The following is an 11198-nucleotide window of genomic DNA, read 5'->3' on the forward strand; positions in this document are numbered from 1 at the left end:
ATATATAGACACAACCTAACAGTCAAAACGAGCAAACCCATGTTCAGCACTACTTGTATCTAGCATCTGTGCATTTTTTTTCCCTAGATTTTTATGTATGGTTATCAAATTGAGCTTGGAACTTGATACAAACCATAAATCATTTATTTATTTAATAAAACTTGAATGAGCTTAATATTTTTTTTCTTACAAAGTTGATATTCATTATTGATGGGTAGTTGAGAGTGTAGGCAGGATGGAGAGCTTGTCTTTAGTACATGTCACGGCGAGCTTCAGCATTTATTGGAAGCAGATAGAGCAGAGAGCGTCGCCCTTTGTTTCTATCAGGGTGTTTGGTCCACCAACTTTACAAGAATAAGCTCCACCTATTACGTATCAACATCTTCTACTAAGGAATAAGCTCTCTTGTCAGTTACCGGGCAGTCGCCACTGCCACAGAGAGGATGAGCAGAGGTGGGGACGGCAAGGTGGTGTGTGTCACCGGAGGGTCAGGATACATAGCTTCATGGTTAGTTAAGCTTTTGCTTCAACGTGGCTACACCATCAAAACCACTGTCCGTGACCCGAGTCAGTAACTCACTCTCTCTCGTTTTGAGCTCCATTTGGTCACGTTTATTTTTTCTGTATTATTTTGTTACAGATGATCCAAAGAAAACAGAACACCTGCTTGCACTTGACGGAGCTAAAGAAAGACTTCATTTGTTCAAGGCTAATTTATTGGAAGAAGGGGCTTTTGATCCTGTTGTTGATGGATGTGAAGGTGTTTTTCATACAGCTTCCCCTGTTTCTTTTTCACCTAATGACGACCCACAGGTTCTTCCCTTGTATATGCTGCTGCCATTTATCATTTATCATCACTGATTCATCTGATTTGCCACCAATCTTAGCATCAAGTCTCGAGAATCACATCAAACAACTCCTAGCGGGACACCCTGCCCCCTTGTTCAAACTAGGGTTTTTTTTTTTTTAATTAACCTCTCGATACCTGATATTTGTTACTGTTTTAAAACTACTGGTAGGAAGGGGAAAAAAAAGACAATCCAATAATTTTTTCTTTGTTACAGGTTGACCTAATTGATCCTGCCTTGAAAGGAACACTAAATGTTCTTAGATCATGTGCAAAAGTTCATTCTATCAGGAGAGTGGTTTTAACCTCTTCAAGCGCAGCATGTATATATAGTGGAAAACCTCTGAACCATGATGTGGTTATTGACGAGACCTGGCATTCAGATCCAGCTATTTGTAAGGAATTGAAGGTCTGTATTATTTGATGATATCTTAGGGTTTTCTTTTCCTTCTAGAGGAATTTTTTGTTGCATTATTTTCAAATTCCACATGGAGGACCCTTTGGGGCTTGCTCAGTAATCTAAAAACTAAATCTTTCATTCTTTCATCTTGTCTCCTGTATTGTTCTTCACCTATTATTTGCTAATGTGAATTTGTGTTCTTTCCCAGGCTTGGTATGCACTTTCAAAAACCTTAGCTGAGGAGGCTGCTTGGAATTTTGCAAAAGAGAACGCTACTGACTTGGTTACATTGCATCCATCATTTGTGATTGGCCCTCTTTTACAGCCAACTCTTAATTTAAGTGTGGAGATGATTCTCAACCTTGTCAATGGTAATGATCTTCAGCAACTTTTTGCTTGTATCTGAAGCATTTAATACTTTCTCCATCTAACATTAAAATCCTTATAGCAACCTTCCAGTATGGGAAAATCTAAATTGAAGGTCTCTACACCTCCAACTGATAGAGCAAGTTATCCCTCAGTTGTCATTTCACGATCTTTTGTTATGAGTATGAGTTGCTTTCTTGAGAAATTATCCCATGTGATCTTGTCATTTCATTACAAGTTCAATATAGATGTGCCAAAACATCACCCAACTAAGCTAAAATTCTCTTACCTATAGGGTTGTGAATTGTGACAGATGCATTCAGTTTCCACCCAGAAGCATATTGTAGATCTTCTCCTGCAAATCACTTTAAAAATGATTAAATTATCAATTTATTGACTACCAAATTTTGAACCTGTCCTTAATAGCTGTTTACAGAACTTTCCCTTGAACTGTTAGTGTCCTTACTGGCTGCATGTTTTGTTTGGTTCTCATGATGTAATCTGTTTTTGGTGCAGGTGCTGAGACATACCCAAATGAATATTATAGGTGCATCGATGTTAGAGATGTTGCAAATGCACACATACAAGCTTTTGAAATTCCTTCAGCTAGTGGCAGATATGGTTTGACAGCATATGCCACAACCTTTTCTGAGGTTCTGAAGATCATCCGTGAAAACTATCCTACTTTGCGCCTTCCTGAAAAGTGAGTCATTTATAGTGTTCAAATTGAACCATTTTCATGTTAATTTGGCCTTGTTGATGGATCCGGATGGTTGATATTTGATAGCCAATGGGCTTGTAGATAAGATTTCACATTCAAGTCAGCTTGGGCGGGGAGGGGAATGCTACTTGTTAATAGTAATTCTGAAGTTATGCGACCAATTCAGATCAGCAGTTTAGATCAGTTATAAGAAATATGGGAAGAACCATCTTATGCTTTCCCTGTTTTAGAAACTAAACCATGAAAAGAACAAATATTAAAAATACAAGTATATTTGAACATGAAAGTAGAGCCATTCCCTTCGAGGACAACCGGTAAAGTTGAAGGTAGAGCTACATTTTGAATACCAAAAATGTGTGATCACATGCAAACCCTGTACCTTTTCTTCTGTATTGTAGTTGGATGGATATCCATTTTTTGTTTGTGCTGGCTTGTTTTCTAGAAGCAATTGCTTTGACCCTTCACAGAACTTAGCACCAGTATATTGTTTTTCAACTGTTGCAGAAGTACAGAAAGCAAGTTCAAGCCATACCAGGTGTCCAAAGAGAAAGCAAAAACTTTGGGTATCAACTTCACTCCACTTGATATGTCTCTCGTAGACACTATTGAGAGCTTGAAGGAGAAGGGCTTTCTCAAAATCTGATTGAGGGTATATTTAACGGTATGGTGTTCCAGTAAATATACAGGTCCTCTCAGTTTCTGTCAAATTTAATTTTGACAGAGACTTGCTCATCTCAAGTGTTCTCTGTTTTGTTTTTGTAGACTGCGTGTGTTGGAGCGCACCATAAGTGCATTATTTTAGGCTTTTCTTAAAATATGATTTGTGATAGCACTATGTTTATATGAATTTAGGGAGCTCTTGTTGATTTCATAAATAAAGCCTAGCTCATTTAGTAGCTTAGCAACTGAAACAACAGGGTAACTCGTCACTTTTTTCAGTGTTTGCCCTCAACAATCATTTTCCAGTTTCCAAAGCTGTGGAAAAGTGTATCTCAGTTATGCTGAAGATTTGAAAGGTTTTGATTGAATTTGATTAAAACCTGCTGTATATCTCAGATTTTTTTGGTTAAAACTTGAAACCCTCCTCTAGCAGATCTTCTGGGAAAAAAGCACATATTAAATAACTCTCCTCCTCCTCCTCCTCCTCCTGACAGTATCATAGTGAAAGTATGTATATCTGAATATATTTTATGTGCATTCTGGGATATCTGAATATAAAATTATGTATAACTCGTAGGATTTTTGTTTTGAAGTCTTGTCAATGAGATGTCAGGACATCGTATTGGAAGTCTTGTAATGAATTTGCGCTGCTGATTCTGTGATGGAATAATCTTTGAACTCAATTCTTGTCTGTTCAGTCCTGCAAAATTTTTAACCTCAAGCAATGCTTCACAAATTGCTTGCAGGAGCTCCCACATAGTTGAATGGTGTTTGAATGGATTCTCTCTGGCGTCTAAATTCTCTCTTAATCAGCTCTAGCGTCTAAATTCCAGCTCTGGCGTCTAAATTCCAGCTCTGGCGTCTAAAACAACATTTTCCAGTTCATATTATCTTTTTGGAAGTCTGAATTTTTGTTTTAAATTTTTTTATTATTGTTTTAAATTATTACTTTTTATTGTTTTAATGTGTTGATTTTAAAATTATTTTTTTAAAAAAAATATTATTTTAATATATTTTCAAATAAAAAATATTTTGAAAAGTCGTACTAAACATAATCCAAGCAAACTTTAAATTTTGTGTTAATTCCTCATATTTTGTCTTTGAAATTTAAATCTTAATTAGATTATTAACTTGTGTTACATTGTAGGTCGGGTCAAAAATTTCTTGAACATAAAATAAATATTTAGATATTATTAATTTTTTTTTCTAGTAAAAAAAATTAAATTGTGTTTGGGTTGACTTTGCATGTCTAAAGACAGTCTAAATGACATATGAAAACTTAATTTAACTAAAAAAAATTAGGAAGATATATTTTTTTAATATTAAAATAAAATATATTGAATTGATTTGGATAACTTAAGTTAACATATCAAATTCATAACTAGAGTTATGAGATTATAATAACTTTATAGAAAGTAAATAAAATAAATTATAAAGTTTAATTTTCAATCAATTCAATATTAAAGGATAAATTATATATATATATATATATATATATTAGAGACTTAAAAAAGCAACTTGAGTTAACCTATCAAACTCTCGATTTGGATTATAAGACCGATATAACCCTATAAAAGCAAATTGAAATAAATTAGAAATTTTAATTCTCAATCAGACTAATGTTTAATTTCAAATTAAAAAAAAAAAAGAGTATAAAAAATGACTCAAAACAATCCATAAAACTCATAACTTAGATCATAAAACCAAGATAACCTTATGAAAAAATAAAAAAAATAGTGTAATTTAATTTGAGTTAACCTGTTAAATTCGTGATTTTGATTATAAGACTGATATAACTTTATATAAAGCAAATTATATAAAAAAATTATAAAAATTAAATTCTCAAGCAACTCTGTCAAATCAAATATTAAATGATGAAATTTGTAAAATTTTTAATTAAAAATTGAACCAAGTCAACACAAATTAACTCGTTAAGCATTATTCTCGGGTCATGGGGTAAAAATAACCTAATAAGAAGCAAACCAAAACAAATGATGAAACCTAATTCCTAATCAAACACAATATTAAATGATAAGATTGGGGGGAAAAGAGTCAATTAAAAAAAATAAAAACAAATTGAGTCAATTAGGTTAACTCACCAAACATGTGACATGGGTCATGAGATGGGGACAACCAAATAAAAAGCAAATTCAATGTTGAAGGATTGGTGATTCAGATCATGAAACCGAGATAACCTCTTAGAAAAAAACAAAAACAAAACAACTTGATTTAACTAAGGTAAAAATACCAAAACCTACGACTTTGATCATTAGACTAAGATATCCCTATATAAAGCAAATTGAGATAGATTATGAAACTCAGTTCCTAACTAATCCAATGTTGAATAATGAAATTGAAAAAAATATATAATTAAAAGATGACATAAAAAATGATCCAAGTAAACTCAAGTGAACCCATTAAGCAATATTCTTGAGTTATGAGACTGGAATAATCTAATAAAAACAAACAACACAAGCTTTGAAGCCTAATTCTCGATTAACTCAAAATTAAAAGATAAAATTGGAGGGGGAAAGCTAATTAAGAAAAAAAACATTGAGTTAACATATTAAATTTACGATCTATATCACGAGAATAAGATAACCTAATAAAATAAATAAATTTAATATTAAAAGATAATTTAAAAAAAAAAAAAACTTTACAAATAAATATGATTTTGTAACTTTTCTTTTCCTTATGTTTAAGGTGGGAGTTTAGTCATCGGTCTGCAAGATGAAATCAGGAATTGATATGTCAAAACAACAACTCCTCAGGGTTTTGACATCTATATCATAATGAGTTGATCGTATAGCTAGCTGTATAACTTTATACGCATACTGAAAATAAATGAAGCATAATTTGCAGAATGTGTGTGTTTCAAGCTCATTTCTTGTCAGGTCAGGAGCTTAGTTTGCCTTGTTTGCCGTGATGAAGCGATTTTGCAACTCTATTATATTATGATTCGCGAAAACTTGTTTGTCCGAAGCAAATAAATAACCATCAAACACTAATATGTTTTTTTATTCATTTTATAATAAATTCAAGTCTCAGCTCGGTCGGTTGGTGAGGCAGTGTCAAGCAATAGATCACTAGCGCGAGGGTGTTTTTTTTTTCTATTTTTTCGAAATTGTGATAAAAATAATAATAGACTAGATATTGTCCGTCATAATTTTTCAGAAAGACAAAACAAGGTCAAGCGCTATGTGCTTGTGGACCAAGAGTTATGGCGGACCTTGTGCTGGCCTTTTCTCTTTATTTTGTTTTTTTTACTCCCCACGTAAAATTTACTGGATTCATTTATTTTTTAATTTTAATATAGTTCTTAAATATTATTATAAATTTTTATTTCAGGTTAAATATTCTCAAAATCTCAATAACCATATAAACAGATTGGTCCAAGCATATAAACAGACAAATATGTGCCATGCACGCAAGCCATCGCATTCTCCTTATCTCCTTTGACTGGTCCAAGCAACCATGGAGAGCAGGGGCGGATCTAGGGGAGGCAAGCAGGATCGGCCAGTAAAATATTTTAATTTTTTTATTATTTAGTATTTAAATATAGAATATATAGTATTTTTTATTTTAAATAAATTATTTTTTTAATAATATAATTATTATGTTAATTTTGGCCTCCATTGTCAACTATTGGAAGCTCCGCCCCTGATGGGGAGGGTGATAGCTTGAACAAGCTTTGATTTTTCAATGCTGCTATGTTATTTAATATTTAACCAGTCCACGAGAGTGACTGAAGAGAGAACCAAAAACAATAAATTATCGCTGACTGTTTGTTTATTTTGAAGATACAGAAAAGATGGGAGCTTCCGGGAAGATGGTCTCAGCCGTCGAAATGACGTGCTTGAAAATTAAACTCGTTGACTGCCTGCTCTCATCTAAGGATAATGTGCATCCAAAAAAAGTATATTGTACAGATTTATCTAATGCTAAGCTGACATGATAAGAAAGAAAACAAAAAGAAATATATATATAATATATATAGAGAGAGAGAGAGATCCTAACAGTTAAAATTAGCAAATTCATGTTCAGCATTACTTATATCTACATCTACGCTCTTTTTTCACTGGATTCTTACGAGTAGTTATCAAATTCAGTTTATACCTTGATACAAACCATAAATTATTTGTTTCTTTATTTATTTATTTAATAAAACTTGGATTTGCTTAATAATTATTTTCTTGCAAGTTGATATTTATTATTGATAGTCGTTGGTTGTAGTGTCAGCAAGGATGGAGAGCTTTTCTTTAATATCAACTTGCAAGAAAAAAATATTAATAGGTGGAGTAAAACGTCACAACATATCAAAGTTAATACAAACCATAAATCATTAAATAAATACATAATATTTATTATTGGACGCAGATAGAGCAGAGAGCGTCACCCTTTGTTTCTACCTGGTGTTTGGTCCACCAGCTTTACAAGAATACCTTGTAAGAGTATGTTCTAAAGTTTTGCTTCACCTATTAACATTCTACGAAGGAATAAGCTCTCTTGTCAGTTACCGGGCAGTCGCCACTGGCACAGAGAGGATGAACAGAGGTGGGGACGGCAAGGTGGTGTGTGTCACGGGAGGGTCAGGTTACATAGCTTCATGGCTGGTTAAGCTTTTGCTTCAACGTGGCTACACTGTCAAAACCACTGTCCGTGACCCGAGTCAGTAACTCACTCTCTCTCCCTCCCCTTTTGAGCTCCATTTGGTCACGTTTCTTTTTTATGTACTCGTATTATTTTGTTACAGATGATCCAAAGAAAACAGAACACTTGCTTGCACTTGACGGAGCTAAAGAAAGACTTCATTTGTTCAAGGCTAATTTATTGGAAGAAGGGGCTTTTGATCCTGTTGTTGATGGATGTGAAGGTGTTTTTCATACAGCTTCCCCTGTTTCTTTTTCACCCAATGTCGACCCACAGGTTCTTCCCTCGTATATGCTGCTGCCATTTATCATTTATCATCACTGATTCATCTGATTTGCCACCAATCTTAGCATCAAGTCTCGAGAATCACATCAAACAACTCCTAGCGGGACACCCTGCCCCCTTGTTCAACTAGGGTTTTTTTTTTTTAATTAACCTCTCGATACCTGATATTTGTTACTGTTTTAAAACTACTGGTAGGAAGGGGAAAAAAAAGACAATCCAATAATTTTTTCTTTGTTACAGGTTGACCTAATTGATCCTGCCTTGAAAGGAACACTAAATGTTCTTAGATCATGTGCAAAAGTTCATTCTATCAGGAGAGTGGTTTTAACCTCTTCAAGCGCAGCATGTATATATAGTGGAAAACCTCTGAACCATGATGTGGTTGTTGACGAGACCTGGCATTCAGATCCAGCTATTTGTAAGGAATTGAAGGTGTGTCTTATTTGATGATATCTTAGGGTTTTCTTTTCCTTCTAGAGGAATTTTTAGTTGCATTATTTTCAAATTCCACATGGAGGACCCTTTGGGGCTTGCTCAGTAAGCTAAAAACTAAATCTTTCATTCTTTCATCTTGTCTCCTGTATTGTTCTTCAACTATTATCTGCTAATGTGAATTTGTGTTCTTTCCCAGGCTTGGTATCCACTTTCAAAAACCTTAGCTGAGGAGGCTGCTTGGAATTTTGCAAAAGAGAATGCTACTGACTTGGTTACAGTGCATCCATCATTTGTGATTGGCCCTCTTTTACAGCCAACTCTTAATTTCAGTGTGGAGATGATTCTCGACCTTGTCAATGGTAATGATCTCCAGCAACTTTTTGCTTGTATCTGAAGCATTTAATACTTTCTCCATCTAACATTAAAATCCTTGTAGCAACCTTCCAGTATGGGAAAAATCTAAATTGAAGGTCTCTACACCTCCAACTGATAGAGCAAGTTATCCCTCAGTTGTCATTTCACGATCTTTTGTTATGAGTATGAGTTGCTTTCTTGAGAAATTATCCCATGTGATCTTGTCATTCCATTGAGGCTTTACTGATTTGTGATAGTTGCATTTCATTACAAGTTCAATATAGATGTGTGCCGCAACATCATCCCCTACTAAGCTAAAATTCTCTTAAATATAGGGTTTGTGAATTGTGACAGATGCATTCAGTTTCCACCCAGAAGCATATTGTACATCTCCTGCAAATCACTTTAACAATGATTAAATTATCAATTTATTGACTACCAAATTTTGAACCTCTCCTTAATAGCTGTTTACAGAACTTTCCCTTGAACTGTTAGGTGTCCTTACTGGCTGCATGTTTTTGTTTGGTTCGCATGCTGTTAATCTGTTTTTGGTGCAGGAGCTGAGACATACCCAGATGGATATTATACGTGCATCGATGTTAGAGACGTTGCAAATGCACATATACAAGCTTTTGAAATTCCTTCAGCTAGTGGCAGATATGGTTTGACAGCAAATGTCATAACATTTTCTGAGGTTCTGAAGGTCATCCGTGAAAACTATCCTACTTTGCGCCTTCCTGAAAAGTGAGTCATTTATAATGTTCAAATTGAACCATTTTCATGTTAATTTGGCCTTGTTGATTGATCCGGATGGTTGATATTTGATAGCCAATGGGCTTGTAGATAAGATTTCACATTCAAGCCAGCTTGGGCGGGGAGGGGAATGCTACTTGTTAATAGTAATTCTGAAGTTATGCGACCAATTCAGATCAGCAGTTTTGATCAGTTATAAGAAATATGTGAAGAACCATCTTATGCTTTCCCTGTTTTAGAAACTAAACCATGAAAAAACAAATATAAAAAATACAAGTATGTTTTGAACATGAAAGTAGAGCCAGTCCCTTCGAGGACAACCGGTAAAGTTGAAAGGTAGAGCTACATTTTGAAAACAAAAATGTGTAATCACAAGCAAACCCTGTACCTTGTTTTCTGTATTGTAGTTCGGATGGATATCCTTTTTTCGCTCGTGCTGGCTTTGTTTTCTAGAAGCAATTGCTTTGACCCGTCACAGAACTTAGCACCTGTATATTGTTTTTCAACTGTTGCAGAAGTACAGAAAGCAAGTTCAAGCCATACCAGCCTTACCAGGTGTCCAAAGAGAAAGCAAAAACTTTGGGTATCAACTTCACTCCACTGGATTTGTCTCTCGTAGACACTATTGAGAGCTTGAAGGAGAAGGGCTTTCTCGAAAATCTGATTTGAGGGTAATTTAACGGTATGGTTTGTTCCAGTAAATACACTGGTCCCTCAGTTTCAGTCAAATTTAATTTTGACAGAGACTTGCTCATCTCAAGTGTTCTCCGTTTTGTTTATGTAGACTGCGTGTGTTGGAGCGGACCATAAGTGCATTATTTTAGGCTTTTCTTAAAATATGATTTATGATAGCACTCTGTTTATATGAATCTAGCTCTTGTTGATTTCATAAATAAAGCCCAGCTCATTAGAGTAGCTTAGCAACTGAAACAACAGGGTAGCTCGTAACTTTTTTCAGTGTTTTCCCTCAACAATCATTTCTAGTTTCCAAAGCTGTGGAAAAGTGTATCTCAGTTATGCTGAAGATTTGAAAGGCTATGATTGAATTTGATTAAAACCTGCTGTACATCTCATATTTTTTTGGTTAAAACTTGAAACCCTCCTCTGGCAGATCTTCTGGGAAAAAAAGCACGTAGTAAATAAACTCTCCTCCTTCCTCCTCCTCCTCCTCCTTCCTGATAAGTATCGTAGTAAAAGATTATGTATATCTGAATATAGTTTATGTGCATTTCTGGATATCTGAATATAAAATAATGTATAACTTGTAGGATTTGCGTTTTGAAGTCTAATTCCTGTCAATGAGATGTCAGGACATCGTAAAGATTTGGAAGTCTTGTAATGAATTTCGCTGCTGATTATGTGATGGAATAATCTTAGAACTCAATTCTTTGTCTGTTCATTCATGAAATTTTTTTTAGCCTCTAGCAATGCTTCACAATTGCTTGCAGGAGCTCCCACAAACTTGAATGGTGTTTTGATTGGATTTCTCTCTTGATATCAAAAATATTTTTGAAAAAAAATTATATTATTTTAATGCATTTTTAAATGAAAGATATTTTAAAAGGTATTGCTATCCCAATATTAAATATGATCTAAGCAAATTTCAACTATCATGTCAATTTTCTTAGATTTTTGTCTTTCAAATTTAGATCCTACTTAGATTATTAACATGTGTTGGATAAAAATTCTTGAACATAAATAAATATTTAAATATTATTAATGTTTGT

At 34.1% G+C, this 11198-nt stretch overlaps 2 protein-coding genes across 4 annotated transcripts; both read left to right on the forward strand.

The window, feature by feature from the left end:
* Window positions 1-64: 64 nt before the first annotated feature.
* On the forward strand, window positions 65-10528 carry LOC118035288 (phenylacetaldehyde reductase-like). Of its 3 annotated transcripts, none has more exons than XM_073411393.1 (7): window positions 65-567; window positions 641-813; window positions 1065-1256; window positions 1456-1618; window positions 2130-2316; window positions 2839-2995; window positions 10256-10528. In XM_073411393.1, the coding sequence occupies exons 1-6, from the start codon at window positions 444-446 to the stop codon at window positions 2975-2977; spliced, it is 978 nt and encodes a 325-aa protein (XP_073267494.1). In that variant the 5' UTR covers window positions 65-443; the 3' UTR covers window positions 2978-2995; window positions 10256-10528. The 3 variants fall into 3 exon arrangements, with proteins under 3 accessions (XP_073267494.1, XP_034896714.1, XP_034896713.1); XM_035040823.2 differs by lacking the exon at window positions 10256-10528 and adding an exon at window positions 3097-3248; XM_035040822.2 differs by lacking the exon at window positions 10256-10528 and having other exon boundaries at window positions 67-567; window positions 2839-3248.
* On the forward strand, window positions 7375-10140 carry LOC118035285 (phenylacetaldehyde reductase). The gene is made up of 6 exons (XM_035040819.2): window positions 7375-7662; window positions 7748-7920; window positions 8170-8361; window positions 8561-8723; window positions 9276-9462; window positions 9987-10140. Exons 1-6 carry the CDS (start codon window positions 7539-7541, stop codon window positions 10138-10140), a joined length of 993 nt encoding a protein of 330 aa, XP_034896710.1. The 5' UTR covers window positions 7375-7538.
* Window positions 10529-11198: the final 670 nt, after the last annotated feature.

This window comes from Populus alba, chromosome 9, assembly GCF_005239225.2.
Source record: "Populus alba chromosome 9, ASM523922v2, whole genome shotgun sequence".
Taxonomy (NCBI): domain Eukaryota; kingdom Viridiplantae; phylum Streptophyta; class Magnoliopsida; order Malpighiales; family Salicaceae; genus Populus; species Populus alba.

What these genes read in the sequence shown, in the direction of transcription:
- LOC118035288 (XM_073411393.1), top strand. Translation starts at nt 444, where the DNA reads ATGAGCAGAGGTGGGGACGGCAAGGTGGTGTGTGTCACCGGAGGGTCA. An exon ending in CTATTTGTAAGGAATTGAAG is followed by an intron (nt 1,257 to 1,455) that starts GTCTGTATTATT and finishes GTTCTTTCCCAG; the next exon opens with GCTTGGTATGCACTTTCAAA. An exon ending in GATTCTCAACCTTGTCAATG is followed by an intron (nt 1,619 to 2,129) that starts GTAATGATCTTC and finishes TTTTTGGTGCAG; the next exon opens with GTGCTGAGACATACCCAAAT.
- LOC118035285 (XM_035040819.2), top strand. Translation starts at nt 7,539, where the DNA reads ATGAACAGAGGTGGGGACGGCAAGGTGGTGTGTGTCACGGGAGGGTCA. An exon ending in CACCCAATGTCGACCCACAG is followed by an intron (nt 7,921 to 8,169) that starts GTTCTTCCCTCG and finishes TCTTTGTTACAG; the next exon opens with GTTGACCTAATTGATCCTGC. An exon ending in ACTTTGCGCCTTCCTGAAAA is followed by an intron (nt 9,463 to 9,986) that starts GTGAGTCATTTA and finishes CAACTGTTGCAG; the next exon opens with AAGTACAGAAAGCAAGTTCA.